The sequence below is a fragment of the Scyliorhinus torazame genome, chromosome 14, assembly GCF_047496885.1.
Source record: "Scyliorhinus torazame isolate Kashiwa2021f chromosome 14, sScyTor2.1, whole genome shotgun sequence".
Classification (NCBI taxonomy): Eukaryota; Metazoa; Chordata; class Chondrichthyes; order Carcharhiniformes; family Scyliorhinidae; genus Scyliorhinus; species Scyliorhinus torazame.
The window spans coordinates 83,116,706-83,136,690 of NC_092720.1; the positions used below are offsets into that span (position 1 = coordinate 83,116,706).

The 19,985-nt window shown below is 42.2% G+C and overlaps 1 protein-coding gene across 1 annotated transcript in view; it reads left to right on the top strand.

Moving 5' to 3' along the window:
* The window catches only part of pdcd10a (programmed cell death 10a), a 37,620-nt gene that overhangs the window by 7,419 nt on the left and 10,216 nt on the right, over positions 1 to 19,985 (top strand). The window contains exons 2-3 of the mRNA XM_072474433.1: positions 8,762 to 8,951; positions 9,445 to 9,498. Coding sequence (XP_072330534.1) covers positions 8,862 to 8,951; positions 9,445 to 9,498 — 144 coding nt within the window. The 5' untranslated portion in view covers positions 8,762 to 8,861. The remainder of the gene's footprint in view (positions 1 to 8,761; positions 8,952 to 9,444; positions 9,499 to 19,985) is intronic.

A 19,985-nucleotide genomic window follows, 5' to 3' on the forward strand; every position in this document is an offset into this window, starting at 1 on the left:
AATATTTTGCCAATAACTGAAGTTAGACTAACTGCAGTTTGCCTCCTTCCCTTTTTGAACAAGGGTACAACATTGGCAGGTTTTCAATCCTTTGGCACAGTTCCAGAATCCAAGGATATTTAGGAAATTATTACATCTGCATCCATAATCTCTGTCGTACCTCCCTTAAGATCCTGGGGTGTAAACCATTAGGCCCAGGAGACTTGTCAGCCTTTAACCCCGTGGCAATGGTGGCTGTATTTAATTCCTCCGCTATATTTCTTTACTATTTCTGGGACGCTTGCAGTGTCCCCTACTAAGACCGATGCAAAATAATTACTTAACTCTTGTGTTATTTCTTTGTTTCTCATAATTACTTCCCATAAAGGAGTCAATGCTTCCTTTTGCTTCTCTCTTCCTTTAAGCCACTATTGTCTGTCCTGTTTCTTGCTAGCTTGCCCTCATAGTTTATTTTTTCCTTTTTGATTGGTTTTTTTTAGTCCTCCTTTCCTGCATTCTGAATTTGTCCCACTGTTCTGGTCCACTACTAAGCATTGCCATCTTGTATGCTTCTGCTTTCAACTTAATACCCTCCTTAACTCCCTTGGTTATCCATGGGAGAGTCTTCCCACCTCATTAGGGTGTATTTTTGCTGGGAGTCATGAATTACCTCCTTAAATGACTGCCACTGTTCATCTATTGTCTTACCTACTAATCTATATGGCCAGTCCACTTTGGCCAATTCCATCCTCATACCTTTGTAATCCCCCTTTAAGTTTAACACTGATATTTTGGTCCCAACCTGATGGTGGGCAGCACGTTAGCATTGTGGATAGCACAATTGCTTCACAGCTCCAGGGTCCTAGTTCGATTCCGGCTTGGGTCACTATCTGTGCGGAGTCTGCACATCCTCCCCGTGTGTGCGTGGGTTTCCTCCGGCTGCTCCGGTTTCCTCCCACAGTTCAAAGATGTGCTGGTTAGGTGGATTGGCCATGATAAATTGCCCTTAGTGTCCAAAATTGCCCTTAGTGTTGGGTGGGGTTACTGGGTTATGGGGATGGGTTGGAGGTGTTGACCTTGGTTAGGGTGCTCTTTCCAAGAGCCGGTGCAGACTTGATGGGCCGAATGGCCTCCTTCTGCACTGTAAATTCTATGATAATCTATGAATGCTAAACTCTCTCATACTGTGATCACTACGTCCTAGGGAATCCATAACCTTGAGATCATTTATTAAATCTACCTTGTTACATACGTTACCAGACCCAAAATAACCTGATCCCATGTTGGCTCCATAACCTATTGCTCCAAGAAAACATCCCGAATGCACTAAGAATTCATTCTTTTGGCTGCCATTTCCAATTTGATTAGTGCAATATATATGATCAATGCAGTGCTCCTTTTCCATGTGTTTGTTATTTCTTGATTGAGACTCTTTCCTACAAAATTGCTAATTTTGGGGGGCCTGTACAATACTCCTACCATTTGTCACTTCCACCCAAATCGATTCCACATCCTTTGAGCCTAGATCGTCCCTCAGAACTGTACTTAGTTCCTCTCTTATGAACAGAGCAACATCATAACCTTTTCCTTCCCACCTGTCCTTCCTAAAAGTCAAATAACCCTGAATATTGATTTCCCAACTTTGATGTCCTTGCAATCATAGAATTTACAGTGCACAAGGAGACCACTCAGCCCATCGAGTCCGCACCAGCCCCTGGAACGAGCACCCCGCCTAAGCCCACACCTCCACCCGATCCTCGCAACCCAGTCTAACCTTTTTTGGACACAAGGGCAATTTAACATGGTCAATCCACCTAACCAGCACATCTTTGGACTGTGGGAGGAAACTGGAGCACCCGGAGGAAACCCACGCAGACACGGGGAGAACCATGTCTCAGTAATGGCTATCAGATCATTCCAATTAACTCCATTTATGCCTTCAGTTTATTTAGCTTGTTTTTATGCTACATCCATAATTTAATTTTGTTTTTCTAGCACTTGTTCTTGCATTAAGCTCTTTCCTTACGCTAAGGCCATCTCTAGGGACAATGGAGCCATTGCTTGTTTTGTTTTCCATTTTTCTGCCTTTTGTTTCTAACCCAGTTTTCATCTCTGCTAACTTTCTGCTCCAATATCCATCTCTTTGCTGTACTAAAGTCTGCCCAACCGTACTAATATATTTGACACTTAAATGCCCTTTGAAATGGCCGAGCAAGTCACTCCGCTCGAGCAATTAGGGATGTGCAACAAATGCTCATGAATAAATGTTTTAAATGCTTAAACTTTGACGGAATGAGACTCGTCACTTAATTTCCTGTGTCAGAAAGGTTGGTTGGCAGGAATTAAAACTCATCACACCATTAAAAATTCACTTGTGCCTGAATTGATAAGCTCAAACGTTTCTTGGCATGAGTATGTATGCCCTTCATGCGTTTGAATGTAGAGTCCCTCAGTGAGGTGGCAGTGGAGCAAAGCCCATGGAAGAACTTGGTAAATGAGTGAAGTACCATTCTGTTTTCCAGGTTTAACTGCATGTGTGGACACCTGAAGTTGCTAAGTTACTCTTTGAGCACGAATAGCTTCACCGTTATTTAGCTGCAAATTCTGGGCCAATATCTTGAATTGGTGTTGGAAAATTTTTGAAGAAGTTGCACCATAGAATTAAAGAAATATCCTGTGTCCTACATACAGCTTCAAATATGAAAATGAAATGAAAATCGCTTATTGTCACAAGTAGGCTTCAAATGAAGTTACTGTGAAAAGCCCCTAGTCGCCACATCTGCTTTCAAAGCCAGCGATTTAGCCCTGTGCTAAATGGCAACAAGTATCCAGCGTTTGAGTTATGATACCCTGGACTTGACTTTTAGTTATGTATTTCAGAGAAGACTATTAAATGGAGCAAATCTATTGTGTTCAATGTTTAAAAGCTATATACTTGATAGAATTTTAGACCTTGTTGAATGTCCGTCTACTCTTGACATCTGAATCAATAGAGAAAGTAAAGTTTGCTTGGCTTCTGTTCATCTTTTGCAGGAAAGGTATGTCAATAACTGAACATTTTTGTTCGGTTAACTGATTAGAACAAATCTAAATACACTTCTCCATAGTTGTATTGGATTTGATTTATTGTCACATGTTCTGAGGTACAGTGAAAAGTAGTATTCTGTGTACAGTTCGGACAGATTATTCCATACTTGAAAAAAACAGAGGACATGTATAAATACACAAAGTAAATACTTAGCCACGGGCATTGTGAAGCATACGGAGTGTAGTACTACTCAGTAGAGAAGATGTGTGAAGTGATCAGTTCAATCCACAAGAGGGTCATTTAGGAGTCTAGGTAACACTGGGGAAGAAGCTGTTTTTGAACCTGTTAGTGCGTGTTCTCAGACTTTTGTAAATCCTGCCCGATGTAAAAGCCAATAACCCGGGTGGGAAGGGTCTTTGATTATGCTGCTCGTTTTCCCAATGCAGCAGGAGGTGTAGACAGAATCAATGGATGGGAGGCGTGCTCGTGTGATGGACTGGGCTGTGTTCAGGACTCTGTAGTTTCTTGCTGTCTTGGGTCAAGCAGTTGCCATATCAGGCTGTGATGCAGCCAGATAAGATGCTTTCTATGGTGCATCTGTAAAAATTGTAAAGAGTCAATGTGGACATGCCAAATTCCCGTAGTTTGCTGAGGAAGTATAGGATTTGTTCTGATTTCTTAGGTCGCAGTGTTGATGTGGGTGGACCAGAAGAGATTGTTGGTGATGTGCACACCTAAAAAATTTAAGGTGTCAACCATCTCCACCTTGGCATTGATGCAGACAGGGTGTGTACGATACTTCGCTTTCTGAAGTTGATGACCAGCTCCTTAGTTTTATTGACATTGAAGGAGGGATTGTTGTCGTTACACCACGCCACTAGGCTCTCTAACTCCCTCCTGTACTCTGACTCATTGTTGTTGATCCAACTCACTACGGTCCTGTTATCAGCAAACCTGTAGATGGGGTTGGAGCCAACTTTTGCCACACAGTCGTGTGTGTAGGGAGTATAGTAGGGGGCTAAGTACGCAGCCTTGCAGAGCCCCAATATTGAGGGTATCGTGGAGGAGGTTTTGTTGCAGGATTGAACATCAAAATGCTTCGCTCTCCTGATTTCCTGTAAGGTCAAATTCAAGATCAAATACAGTATTTAGAATAAGCAGGTAAGAGAGCAGGGGAATAATTCTATTTGAAAGGGAGGAGGTAGATAGAGGTTGTGAGGAAAGAGCGAACTAAAGTTTGTTTCATCTTCCCCTCTGTTTCATCCACCCACACCCAAAATTGATTTTGTTTTTAAAAATGATTTAAAGAAAGCTATTGAGCAGAAAATGAGAAGCTAAAATCTTGATTGAAAGCACTCAACTCCATAAAGACCGTTGGAGAAATCTAATCACATGCTTGTGAAATATAAAGTTTAACTTGATTTTAAACCCTTGTTTGTTATGGACACCAGAAATATCTGTTACGGGGCAATGCCGGAAAACATTTTTAGATAATAGTTTGAGCAATTTGTTAAATCTGATTATCAGATTGCAGAATCATAGTGTGGTTTGGGGGTTAAAATATATGACGGTGTTAGAGTCACCTTTAGTATCAAAATACCAGTCATGCTGCCATCTACAAGAGTATTTGATATCCGCAATTAATTTTCAACTTGATTTTCAGCAAACTGCACTGGAAATGGCAAATTTAATACTTGCTGGAATGGATTTTGTTGTGGAAATAACAGAGAAGCAAAAAGAGTAAATTTGGCCATCAATGTTCAGTGACTGTCCGTGTGTAGTTAAACATGAAAATCCACAGTTTCTGTTCAAATTGTACGGCAGCTCCAAAATCTGCACCTTATTGGTATTTCAAAGAAGACTTGCATTTACTTTTCCCAACAACAGGATGTGCCAAAGTGCTTTGCCGCCAATGGGGTAATTTAAAAATGTAGTCACTAATATTGGAAATGTGGTTGCCGGTTTACACATTGCAAACTCCCACAAACATCATGGTAACCAGATTATCTGGGCAGCACGGTAGCATTGTGGATAGCACAATTGCTTCACAGCTCCAGGGTCCCAGGTTCGATTCCGGCTTGGGTCACTGTCTGTGCGGAGTCTGCACATCCTCCCCGTGTGTGTGCGTGGATTTCCTCTGGGTGCTCCGGTTTCCTCCCACAGTCCAAAGATGTGCAGGTTAGGTGGATTGGCTATGATAAATTGCCCTTAGTGTCCAAAATTTCCCTTAGTGTTGGGTGGGGTTACTGGGTTATGGGGATAGGGTGGAGGTGTGGACCTTGGGCAGGGTGCTCTTTCCAAGAGCCGGTGCAGACTCGATGGGCCGAATGGCCCCCGTCTGCACTGTAAATTCTATGAAATCTGTTCCTGTGATGTTGAGGTATTAATATTAATCAGGATTCTATGAATGACTCCTCTGCTTTGCTTTGAAAAAGCGCCCATGATAAATTTACTTCCACCTGAGAGGGCAGAGGGGGCTTCAGTTTAACAGCTCTGGAAAATGACACCGCTAACAGGGAAGCACTTGTTCTGCTGGAGTGGGACTTGAATTCTCAACTTTCTGACTGGAGTGCTAAAAACTGAGTCACAGCTTGCAACAGGAAAAAGAAGCAATGCCTGTGTTAAAACACAATCATTAAGTTGCTGTACTTGTGTGATAAATGTACTCTAAACTTCTTGGAAAAAAGTTAGGGCTTGTACATTGCCGTACTCATAGTGAGTTCATCGTTTTGGATCAATCTCTCTGGCACTGTAAATGAACTTTTAGAAGTGTGGGGCATTTCTTCAGAGATTATATAATGGTGATTTAAAACTTTATAATTCTTTCAACCTTTCCTTTTCATAACAGTATTTCCCCTTATTTTGCTTTCTGTACCAGATTCGATATTGGCTTATCTATTCTAACTGGCACTTTGTACTGCTTGTTAATAACTCTTCAGTTGCATTAGTTAAGGAGATTTAAAAAAAAACTTCTTGCTCTATTCATATAGTTCTCAGATCACCTCTGGAAGGGGTGTTCTAAAATGGTTTCCTAAATTACATATTACAGTGCAAAATCCCATAGCCTATTTGCAAGTCTAATCGCCGCTGAGAGCAAACTAGACCAATAGATACAGAGAGTATGAAATATCTAGCTCAACTACTTATTTGTGCTTGCAAGGCCTTAAAATGTAATTGAATAAAGTTTTATATATCTAATATATATATATATATATATTGCATTCCTGGTATAGATTATTTTTGAAGAAAATGTTTACTTGTAGCGCCTTTTGTGTCTCAGGATGTTCAAAAGCACTTCTCAGATAATTACTTGTTGCTGGTATGCAGTGTCTAATTTGTATATACCACGGTCACAAACAGCGGCAAGATAAATGGACAGGTTGCTCTATTTTTGTGCTGTTCATTGGATTGTCGTTGGCCAAACCACCAGAAGAATTCAGTCTGCTCTTCAAATTGTACTGTAGGATTTGATACATTAGCCTGAAGAGGCTGATAGAACCTTTGTTTGAAGTCTCATTCCTTGGATAGCACCTCTGACAGTGCAGTATTCCTTCAGAACTGCATTGAAATACGCCCTTTAAATTGCAGTGAAATTTGAGCCCGACCTGAGTAAGATATTGTAAATGCGTGACTGTTGAACTAAACTGGCTGCAATCCAATTTTTTTCAAAAGATTAAAGGTTTTGATATTAGGAGTATCTCAGCATTTATTCATGCAAAGGAAAACAGGGTATATTCAAAATATGATTGGGTAGGAGCAATATGCGGAACTGAGAAATTAACAAATGCATTTTAAAACTAAGCCTGCAAAATGAGAGTACTGAAGTTTTTGTTAGCACTAACTATTTTTGATGGGTAGCAGAAAAGGTAATGTGGTTGATGTGCATATGGGCTTCCAAAAGGTATTTGATAAAGTGCAATTGAATAGGGTTGTCAGAAAAGTGAAGACCATGGAATAAAAGAGAAAGTTACAGCCTGGGTAAGAGGTTGGCTGGATGAGACGAAAGAGTAGTGGTAAACAGTTGTTTTTCAGACTGGAGGAAGATGGACAATGGTGTTCTCCTGGGGTTGGTTCAAGGCCTACTGCTTTTTATTTTTAAAAAAATCTATATTCATGAATTGGACCCTGAGTGTGTTGCTGCTGGGCGACCCTCTCTGGGTTAGAGTGCCCAAATAGGAGGGCCCCCAAGCTCATGAGGAGACTGTCAGGTTTCACCAGATGGTCTCCCCACCTATGGAGGGCCTACTATCACTGGTAAAACGCCAGAGACCCTTCATCAGCCATTAGATGGGAGGGCTGTCCTCCACCTTCTGGCAGAATGCAGTGGTACTGGGAAGCAACAGACATTCCAGCCCTGCCTGCCTTCACCATTTTACAGGCCCCAGCATGTCCCTAGAGGCCTTATAAAGTCAAACGCAATCCTGAGCTGAATGGCTGCCTCCTGTGCTGTAACATGTAACTTATTCTCTGAATCCCTGTCATTTGTATTGTGCAGTGTTAGATGGCATTTATTGTACAACTGAAAGTAGAAATTTTGACATGCATGTCTTGAATGGCTTCAATGATTTTGGGCTCTTATTTGATTTCTGGAACCTGGATTTGGATGGTGCCCTGATTGATGATCAGTTTCTTTTAACCTGGTTATAAGAGCTCTGCATTGGATTGAGAAAAGCCTATTGCAACCTGGTCCTTCATGTCTATGGATGTGTGAAGTAGAACTACCCTTACTTAACTTGGCACCAACTGATGATCTTACTCAAGTTTAAAGGAAACTGATGTATGGAAAATGGAAGAGTTTTCACAGTTGATTTATGAATTCTAGCATGAGAAAAGAAGCTTTGTATGACAAACGGGCATGTTATACGTGACTTTATTCAATTGGTTATGAAGTGTTTTGAAGCATTGAGGTTCTGAAAGTGCTAAATTAAAGTTGGGCTCATTCTTTTGAGTAAGCTCATTGTTGACACTCAAATTAGTGTCCTACTTACCATTAACATATTGATAACATCTGAGAACTTACGCAGTAATGGGTTTTATGAATGGCTTAATAAAGCAGTTTTGTATCTTTTGCAAGACACTTAAACTCACTTTTCTATCAATTATTTAATTAAAATATGAATGGAGTAAGTTTGCTTTTCTTAGGCTTCGCACAGTATTACATTGGTCATTTTAATCACAACTGCAAACCATAATCAAATTATCATTCACCCAAGTCCTGAAATTCACCTATCGCCATTGAGTTACTTGGTTAGTTTCTTTACAAACTGCGAGGTTTGATGTTTCACTGACGGCTGAATACTAAACTTTGGCGGAGAGAATTGCTGACTTGCTGCAAGCGGTGTCTTGGACAACTCCAGATTCCTACAGTGCAGCTCAATTGTTACTGAGAAATTTACATTTACTATGTTTAAATAGTAACTGGTTACAATGTTAAACGTTTTTTCTGTCTCTTCTGTTACTGCATTTGGCCATAATTATAATCAGTGCTCTATCCATTTTGATCAGGACATCCTCAAGTTGAGTATGCACTTTCATCTTCTGAAAGCCAGTAATTCCTGATTGGTTCCATACATATTACTAGTTCTGCTCCACAATCTGTATTCAATGCATTCCAAAACTTTCATTAAGATCAATAACGAATCCCAGCTTTTCCCATGTGTAAATGCTCAGTGGCCTATGCTAAACATTGATTATGCAGCACCCACTTATGTATGCAAAGAACACTTTAATGTTTATTTCATGTTTTCTTTGTAGGGTAGTGGCTCTTTCTTGCACGAGGAGGGAAGAGGAGGACTGACTTGGCAGTGAATGCCTTTGTAGCACTTTTTCGGCAATAGTGTGAGGTTAACTAAGGATGACAATGGAAGAGATGAGGAATGAAGCAGAGACAACCTCCATGGTTTCCATGCCACTTTATGCAGTGATGTACCCAGTGTTCAATGAGGTGGGTATTTTAGTTCTTGTAGGCACATAACAAGTGCTATTGTTTATTTGGTTTCCTTGAAGCCCTAAAGTAACTATGTGACATATTTTGGACAAATGCAGCTAAAGTTTCTCCTGTAAATGACCGTAAAATAGATGTTGGCTGTTACAGGAAAGCAGAGTGAACTAAAGCAACAATGAAACCATGCTTGTGCTATATGTGATGGAGAGCAAACTTGAGTGGAGTCGTGTGAATACAGATAGTAACAAGTAACACACATCTATTGATTCTAAAATTCTATCTCATTCAATAATCGTGACTGACAATTTGAATGAAAAATTGGCAAACTAACAGGATTACTTTTCAATATCTACTCAAATATTCCGGAATGGTACACCTATGCTCACCTCTACAGATCTGTATTTGTTCTCTGAACATTTTAAAGTTTTACAATTTAAATCGTTCTAAACCGTTACAACTTCAAACTTTGTTAAAATCTTGTTTTCTCCCACAGCTGGAGCATGTTGATCTATCTGCTGCACAAACTCTCAGAGCTGCTTTCATTAAGGTGAGTTTGATTGCTGTGACAATTTTATGCTAAATGTACTGCAGCCTATAATGCTGTGTCAGTTCAGTTACTTTTTGTGTATTTTAACTTTGTATTTTGCTTAAATATAACCCAAGTTACACTTCTGACAAAATGTTGTTTATACTGTGGATGGGCTAAACAGATTGTGCTTTCAGAAAGTCCACGACACAGGCACCAATCAGGCAATGTTCAATCCTTACTGTTCATTTTGGATGTTTACTGAAAATTAGATGATTCAACAGTGTTGTGAAAATGACCTTGGCTGTAAAGCAGCACTCATTCTTACGTAATAGTCAAAGGCATAATTTGACCTATATTCAATGCCAATATTTTATGGCCAGATGTAAGTTAAAGCCCCCTCTACTTTGGCTTAGTGTACTTACAATGCTCCAGCACAACTTCTGATTTCTCAATTCAGTACACCTTTTTCTTTTTAGCAATATTGCCTGATTGGTGCCTGAGCTGTGCACTTTCTGAAAGCACAATCTGTTTAGCTCATCCACAGCATAAACAAGAGTTTGTCAGAAGTGTAACGTGGGTTGTATTTTATCCCATATATTAAAGATGGGGCCTGTGTTTTTCAGGAGTTGAATGGTTACCTCTGCTTGCTTTTCAAAACATGTGCTTCAACCCCACCCCATGTCAATTTTAACATAGAACATAGAATTTACAATACAGAAGGAGGCCATTCGGCCCATTAAGTCTGCACCGGTCCTTGGAAAGAGCACTCCACTTAAGCTCCACCCTATCCCCGTAACCCCACCTAACCTTTTGGACACCAAGGGCAATTTAGCATGGCCAATCCACCTCACCTGCCAATCTTTGGACTGTGCGAGGAAACCGGAGCACCTGGAGGAAACCCACAAAGACACAGGGAGAACGTGCAGACTCCGCACAGACAATGACCCAAGCTGGGAATCAAACCTGGGACCCTGGCGCAGTGAAGCAACCGAAATGAAATGAAAATCGCTTATTGTCACAAGTAAGCTTCATATGAAGTTACTGTGAAAAGCCCCTAGTCGCCACATTCCGGTGCCTGTTCGGGGAGGCTGGTATGGGAATTGAACCGTGCTGCTGGCTTGCCTTGGTCTGCTTTCAAAGCCAGCGATTTAGCCCTGTGCTAAACAGCCCTGTGCTAAACATGCTGCCCAGTTAACTTTATAACCTTTATAAATAAAGTAATCTGTCTATTGTGCTTTCCCTATAAACAGGTGTTGTTGCATGCACAGCACATTATGTAATTGCTTCATTGGCGACATGATGGCACAGTGGTTAGCACTGCTCCCTCACAACACCAGGGACCCAGGTTCAATTCCAGCCTTGGGTCACTCTGTGTGGAGTTTGTACGTTCTCCCGTATCTGTGCGAGTTTCCTCCGATTTCCTCCCACGGTCCAAAGAGGTATGGGTTAGGTGGATTGGCCATGCTAAATTGCCCATTAGTGTCCAAAAGGTTAGGTGGGATTATGGGGATAGGGTGCTCTTTCAGAGGGTCGGTGTAGACTCGATAGGCCGAATAGCTGCCTCTGCATGTAGGGATTCTATGATTCTAAATTGAACAGTATAATGAGTTTGCAGTCCTGTCACTTTTTTGAGCTTGTTTTGATTTGAAAATTTGCTGGACCCATCTGCTGAGTCTATGCTCCAAACACACTTTTTACATCTTGGCATCAAATTGCCAGTCTTGAAGAACATAACTTAAGTCAGAAAATTCTGTTATACACTCCTTTTGAATTGAAAACTATTTTACTATAGTTAACAGTCTAAAATGAAATGTCATTTGACGATATTCTTTAGGTTTTCTATATTTTATATAACTAGTGAGATGAGATGAATCGAATAATATCCACATGTCCTTGGAATTGTTTCTGCTTTCCGGCTCACCAATTTGGAGAACTTTTACAGCTGAAAATCAAGTAGATGTTATTTAAGAGCATTACGTGCTTTGGTGAAACAGTGACTTCATTGTTGGGAACCTGAGAAAGCTTCTGTTCTTTTGGAACCATACAAATGGGAAATAGTTACAGCTTTGAAATATAAGTCATATAAAATATAGCATTAAGAACAAATTTGTTTGTAAATCAAATATAAAATAGAATATAAAAACTGGCAAGTCATGCTGCGGTTGTATAGAACATTGATAGGGTCATGAGGATTCTGGGGAATTTGGCCAGTTTTCAGGGTGCAAAAAAATATGGGGAAAAGCAAGATGTTTGCAATCCAGGCAAGGGGACAGGAGAGGCGACTGGGGGAAACTGCCGTTTAGAGTGGTAGGGGGAAGCTTTGGGTATCCAGGCATCCAAGTGGTGCGGGAATGGGAACGGCTGCACAAACTAAATCTGGCCCGGCTGGTAGACCAAATGAAGGACGATTTTCAGAGGTGGGACGTGCTCCCGTTGTCATTAGCTGGGAGGGTCCAGACGGTGAAGATGTCGGTCCTTCCGAGATTCCTGTTTGTGTTCCAGTGTCTCCCCATCTTTATTCCGCGGACCTTTTTTAAACGGGTTAACAAAGTTATCACTGGCTTTGTATGGGCGGGCAAGACCCCGCGAGTAAAAAAGGGGATGCTTGAGCGGAGCCGGGGAGAGGGCGGGCTGGCGCTGCCAAACTTCAGTAACTATTATTGGGCGGTGAATATAGCCACGATCAGGAAGTGGGTGGTGGGGGAGGGTCGGCATGGGAGCGTATGGAGGCAACCTCATGTAAGGGCACCAGTTTGGGGGCGTCTCTGCCGTTCCCGCCAGCATGATACTCCACCAGCCCCGTGGTAGTGGCGGCCCTGAGAGTCTGGGGGCAATAGCGGAAGTATGTGGCAGCGGAGGGAGCATCAGTCTGGTCTCCAATCTGCAATAATCACCAGTTTGCCCCGGGAAAGATGGACAGGGGGTTTCGGAGATGGCAAAGGGCAGGAATTGAGAGGATGGGGGATATGTTTATAGAAGGGAGCTTTCCTAGCTTGAGGGAGCTGGAGGAGAAATTTGGATTGGTGAGGGGCAACAAATTCAGGTACCTGCAGGTGCGGGACTTCCTACGTAGGCAAGTATCAACCTTCCCGCTCCTACCACCAAGGGGGATACAGGATAGGGTAGTTTCCAAAGTGTGGATGGGAGAAGGGAACGTCTCTGACATCTATAAGGAACTCATGGGGTCAGAGGACACGCAGACGGAGGAGCTGAAGCACAAGTGGGAAGAGGAGTTAGGTGGAGAGATAGAGGATGGTCTCTGGGCAGATGCGTTGAGTAGAGTCAACGCATCCACAACATGCGCCAGGCTCAGCCTGATACAGTTTAAGGTCGTTCACCGGGCTCACATGACATTGGTCTGGATGAGCAGGTTCTTTGGTGTCGAAGATAGGTGTACGGGGGGGCCAGCGAACCATGCCCACATGTTTTGAACATGCCCAAAGCTCGGGATTCTGGCAAGTGTTTGCAGACGTCATGTCCACGGTGTTAAAAACAAGGGTGGCACCGAGTCCGGACATGGCTAGCTTTCTCTGTTTGGAGAAAATCTAGTTCGCCTTGAGAGGGTCACTGTTAGGGTTCGTCCGGAGGTGGCAACCGTTCGTCGACTTCTTCACAGAAAATTAATCGTCCGCAGAAGGGGAGGGGGGTTAGTTTAGCTTAGAGTAGGGGGTTAATAAAGGTGGGACCTGTAAGGGCGGAAGCAAACTTTTTGCACTGTGTATAGACTCATGTACATTGTTTATTTTGTCGTTGTTGTAAAATCAAAAATACCTCAATAAAATGCTTATTTTAAAAAAAGAACATTGGTAGGGCCGCACTTGAAATATTGCACACAATTCTGGTCGCTACACTATCAGAAGGATGTAGAGGCTTTGGAGAGGAGGTTAACCAGGATGTTGCCTGGTCTAGAGGGTGCTTTCTATGCGGAGAGACTGAATAGACTCTGACTGTTTTCATTAGAACAATGGAGGTTGAGGGGTGACCTTTTAGAGGTCTACAAGATTATGAGGGACATGGATAGAGTGGATGGGCAGGCACTCTTTCCAGGGTGGAGGGGTCAGTCACCAGGGGGCATAAGCTTAAGGTCTGTGGGGCAAAGTTTATAGGACATGTGCGAGGCGTGTTGTTTTACACAGAGGGTGGTAATTGCCTGGAACTGTTGACAGGGGAGGTTGTGGAAGCGGGTACATTAACGGCATTCAAAAGGAATTTCAACAAATACATGGATGGGATGGGTATAGAAGGATAAGGCACAAGTAAGTGCTGAGGGTTTTGAACAAGCATGGTATCATGACTGGTACATGCTCGGAGGGCTGAAGGGCCTGTTCCTGTGCTGTATTGTTCTTTGTATCAACATGCTTTACCTACCTGGACCTTCCAACTCTGTCAAAGAAACAAAACACTACGCTAGCAATTACGAAGCTTATGTTAAGTTGAAATGGGAAATAATTAACTGATTCAGAATAAATGGCTTAATGTCTGCATAAAAGTAGCACACGAGGAATATCTTAATACATTAGATTTTCATCTTTGAAATTTGCTGACCAGCACTTCTATTTGTCTACCTCAAGTGGCCATAATGTTGAGTTATTTTCGAACCAGGATTTCAAAGTTGACTTTTTTTTTTCTTGAAAGGCATAGCACATGAGGAAAAATATTATTTGAAACCCACTTCTTGATCACTGTGGGAGCCTTGTATAGGAGCAGAAACAAAACTTTTCACTCACAAATGCAGAGCTGCTTAAACAGGAAATTCCACTGTACTAAGCAACTTTACATTGTGTAGAATGTCTAAAGCAAACATTAGATTTCCCTCGTGTGTAGGTTATTAAATTTTCTCTGCTCATTAAGGGTTGGGTTAATGTTCATCGCATTACCTACATGTCTTAAATTTAATTTGCATATCTGATTTTCTATCTATATATATATAAAAGACTTGCTTTCTTCTACCAGACACTTATCTGTGTCTAAAAAGCTATATGCATGTAAACCCACCCACGCTTTGAATGCATGCCTCGATATCTGAGTGGATCTAATAATGCAGATTACAGTCCTGGGCACAGATCAAGCAAAACATTTTCTAATGGATGATCCCTCCTTCACTTTTAGCATACAAATTATTCATCCTTTTATGCACTCAATCTCATTCTTTTTAGGGAGGGGGTGTTGTGTTTCTCTTCCACATTATTTCTCGCACTCGCATTTTCTGACCTTTTTGTTTTCACAAGTGTCTGTTTTCGATTTTTAAATTGGGCATACTCTGGCTGGTGCTGTTTTGAATGTTTCATGTTTTTCTAAATTGAGATGTACCATTTTGCATGTTTTTCCATGTACTAAAATTAAGGCTTCTCTCACCATCTCCTTATTAACTGCTGAAGTTCCACCAAATTATAGAAGTGTGCTGCTACAGGATTGCCTACTGGCATGGGGCGGTATTCAAATACCGAGTGTACAACATTTAAATTTTGCACTATTTTCAAAATCAAATGAATTATTTTTAATGGGGGAGTGTGCTATTACAACAGTGACGAGGAAAATTGTTGGCAAGAATCACTTTGCCCATCAACCCTCGGAAGTGTAACTGAACTTGGTATTAATTTTATGGGGAAGATCTAATTTTGCAATGGTTTCTGAATTAACCTTAAAAGTCTATTTACTGTTTATTTCAAATGCTGATTTATAGTAATTCCAAACCTGTTTTTATTCACTTAGTTTTCTGATTTTCCAATTAAAATTCGTTGCATGTCTAAGTAATCATAATTTTGCTACCAGAAGTAATTTTTGTTAGAGGAGTCAAGTTTTGCTTTACTGAAACAGACTCTTGAAGTGCCCTTAAAGATTACAGCATTTAAAAGTAATGCCAAATTCCCGATACCATTACTATTGTACTCACCACCCTGATGTAGCAAGGAGCTGATCTTATTTACACATTAGAGCTTTGACGAGAGAACAGTGGACTACAGATCAGATTTAAAATTTGGATTAACTTGGACGTATTTGGTAAATGTCATTTGTTTTTGTAGCGATAATGTGTCCACGCAGCATGTAAAGAAACAAAGCCTTATTCAGTTTTCTTGGCAAAAAAATCTGTCTTAAGTGCAGTTGGAGTATTTAGCTTATCTGTTTCTGTGCTAATTGTCTTGGGAATTAAAACTTGCTTTTTTCATCCATCTAATATACCTTTGACCTTCGGTTTGCTGCAATATTTGAAGCGCACATTTGATAATCTATATAACCATCCTCCACATTATCTGCCTTGCATGATAGGTATGGAAATCCTTTTTTGAGTTGAGGCAATTTTGTAAGCAAATTCTTTTGATAAACTCGGTGAGTGTATCCAATCCATTCTCTGCCTATCCCCAATCCAAAAGAGAAATTAAATGAAACTTCAAAATACCTATCTGAGCTTGCATCTTTAATTTGCTTTAAAAATTTCCAGCGTTATTTATCTACTTCAAAAACTATTTTGGTTGGCAACTGATAGAAGAAGAGCACCAGTCTTGTACATTTTGTTCAAAAAACCTTGTTTGTTGTGAACTTGATCGCGACTGAAATCAATTCTGGTCCATGAATGCTCTGCTTGAATCTTCTTTTGCCAAAGTCATAAAATTAACGATGTTCATGTGATGCAGAGATTTATCGTGATACTATTCTTCATCTATAGTTACCAACAAATCAAAATTCACTTAACCGAATGGTGTGTGAATTTAAAAAGAACATTTTCATTTTATAAACAAAGCACAACATTCCATTTTGCATTATAAACATCTCCTCAACCTTATCACCTCGCACGCCCTGCTCTATAGCGAAAACAAAACAACCCCATCCGCTGAAGTTTACCAACGCTTAAAGGAGGAGATGAGGAGCCTCCACCTCCGACCCCCTAATGGCAAAAATGTATCTTCTCCAAATGTAAAAAGTCTGCCAGGTCATGCACCCCACCCAGCTGCCCATGACAGTTCCAGAGCCCGTCACCCTAACAAGATGATCCTCTGGACTATCAGGGAGGCAAAGGCCACAAGTCAGCCTTTCTCCCTCCTGCACCCCATGATCATCCGACATTCCAAATATCACCACTCATGGGCTCGGGTTGCCTTCATCCCCAAGATCTCTGATATCGTCCCCGAAAAGGAATCCCATAATCCCACCAATTTTGTACGGGACCAAAACGTGTGTGTGGTTCGCCAGCACTCTTGAACACCGCTCGTACCAGTCCTTCCACCTCTGGGGGGGGAAAAAAACGTTAATCATGTTTTTGTCATATGTGCTCTGTGCACCACTTTAAATTATAATAAACTCAATCTTGTATGAGCTTAAGTTTATCCTACGCAAGGCGTCACTCCAAATCTCTCTCGCTTCTGTTATGGGCGTTTTCAGAACCCCAAAATGTATCATGGAGTTCAACCAACCTCTCCCCTTTAATGTATTTGTTGCTTTTCCTAGCACATGGCTTGTTCCCTAGGTGTGGGATTACAATTATGGACACGTGGGTTTTTAAATACAAAACAATGTTTATTCCATGAACTCAACTTAACATCTTAAATAAACATTGGATCTCCTAACACCCCTTACTTCAAAGATAACTCAGAAAATATTACAACAGTAAATAATTCCTCAATGTTCCATCAAACTTCTAAGAGACTTAACACCTTTAAACAGAATCACATCAGGTTAAAGGCTTTACTATTATGAGTTTAAATCACCCAAATGATCCAGAGATAGTCTTTCATGGCAGAGATCACAGCAAATCCAGCTCACTGCAAAACACAGACACTCCCCAAGCTCTTTTCCTCCAAACTGAAACTTCAAAATGGCTGAACTGCTCCGCTCCACCCACTCTCTGACATCACTGTTTTCTCAAAGGTACATTGCTTAAACATCCATGTCTTAAAGGTACTCTCACATGACACTTCCTCTTTATCTCCTCCCTTGAGGCCCTCTCCTTTAACTGCCCATAGATATCGGAAATCGTGCCCTCCCCTATTTCATCCTCAGACACTATCTTTTCTAACAACAAAGGGGGCAGTAATTGTGGAAGCTTAGCCAGCTCCTTTCTCACAAAATTCCTAATCTACAAGTACCGGAGCCCATTTCCCCCCTTGGCAGCTGAAACTTCTCTACCAGTTCCCCCAACTCTGCAAATCTACCTTGCACGAACAAGTCCCTAAACTTCTCTATCCCCTCCTGTTCCCAAACCTTTTATGTCGAATCCAACCCTATTGCAATAAATCTATGATTTCCACAAATTGGTGCCCATAGCGACATGCCCTCCACCTTAAATGTTTCCTAAACTGATTCCAAACTCTTTAACGAAGCAACCACCACCGGACTCATAGAATATTTGGCTTGCGAGAACGGAAGTGGAGCCATCACCAGTGCCCTCAGACTTCATAGATCATCATAGAATTTACAGTGCAGAAGGAGGCCATTCGGCCCATCGAGTCTGCACCGGCTCTTGGAAAGAGCTCCCTACCCAAGGTTAACACCTCCACCCTATCCCCATAACCCAGTAACCCCACCCAACACTAAGGGCAATTTTGGACACTAAGGGCAATTTATCATGGCCAATCCACCTAACCTGCACATCTTTGGACTGTGGGAGGAAACCGGAGCACCCGGAGGAAACCCACGCACACACGGGGAGGATGTGCAGACTCCGCACCGACAGTGACCCAAGCCGGAATCGAACCTGGGACCCTGGAGCTGTGAAGCAATTGTGCTATCCACAATGCTACCGTGCTGCCCCTTGCCCCTATAAAGCCTGAAATTATCCCATTTACCCTCCCAAAAGAAGTTTGCGGCACGAAAATTGGGAGATTCTGGGAAATAAATCAACTTTGGAAGGATCATTTTCACGGTTTGGTCCCGCATTGCCAACAATAGCAGAAGACTATCTTAGCTCTTTAAATTCTTCCTCACCAAGTTGGCCACATTCAACTAGTGCAGCACAGCCTAGGTATGTGCCACCCGTATTCCCAGATACCGAAAACTTGACCTGACCAGCTAAAATAGCAACTTCTGCAGGCCCCTTCCTTGTGCCTGGGAATTTAGCCTGAACACCTCATTTTCCACACATTTAATTTTTAATCTGGAAATCAGACAAATTTAGTCAACGCCTCCATAATCCTACTCATACTAGAAATCAGATCTGTCACATATAACAAGTAGACCTCATGTAGGGACACTTGATGTTCCACACACCCCCTCTATTACTCTCCACTCCATCGACGCCCTATGTACCACCGCCAACGGTTCAATCACCAGTGCAAAAATAAACCTGCCTTCTCTCCCTGTGTTATCAAAGATACCCCAACCTTGCTGCAACAGTGCGAACACTTGCCATGGGGGCTCTGTACAACAACCTAATCCAGTGAATAAACTGTGGTCCAAACGCCCGCCCCCCCCGCTATCATTTCGGTTAGATGAGGCTTCAACTCTGTCGCAATGTCTGAGTCTCTCCACGCTGCCCCCAGAGTCCTTTATCTTCCCAATCTCTTTTGAAGCCGCCTGCCGTCAAGGCTTGTAAGCCAGCAATCTACTTGCCTTATCCCCATGTTCATTTTCATTTCATTTCATTTTCATTTCATTCATAAATTTCTCTCTCTCTCTCCTCCCCCACCGCAACTGTACCCAGAGCAACTGACCCATCACCTTCCTCGTGACAACAGTCCAAACTCCTTTTTTTTAAATTTGGAGAACCCAATTATTTTTTTCCAATTAAGGGGCAATTTAGTGTGTCCACTCAGCCTAACCTGCACATTGCGTTGTGGGGGTGAAACCCATGCAGACATGGGGAGAATGTGCAAGATCCACACAGGCAGTGATCAGGGGCCGGAATTGAAGCTGGAACCTCAGTGCTGTAGGCAGCAGTGCTAACCACTGTGCCACCGTGCAACTTCTGGACCTGCTTCCTTTCCTTCAACAGCTCCTGGCCGAATACTGCCCATCCGCTACCAAAATGGCCTCCACTAACCTCTGTCTTTCCAACCTCTCCACCGTCTCCCTACGCATCCTCTTCGAGATTATCTCCCCCCCCCCCCCCCGCAATTACCACCTTCAACGCCTCCCAAAACATGGAGGGGAAGACCTCCAGTTCTTCTTAAACTCAACGTATGTGCCTATAGCCCCGAATCCCCTTGCATGTTCCATGTCTGCCAAAGTGCCACATCCAGCCTCCACGGTGGTTACTGGATCCCCCCCCCCCACCTCCCTTCTCCATACATGGCGCATGATCTCATCTAACAATTGCCGAATATTCCAATCCCACCACCCCCAGAAGCTGTGTCTTATCCATAACCGAAAAATGGATACGGGAGTACACTTTGTGTACGTGCAAAAAGAGAGAACATTTCCTCGGGCACCTTAACCTCCACAGATCCACTCCATGAACCCAAGAAACTCCATCGCCACCCCGACACCTTCGGGACCCTCATCAACACCTTCTTCATAAATTCCACATCATCCCAGTTAGGAGTGTACACATTCACTAATACGACAGGAGCTCC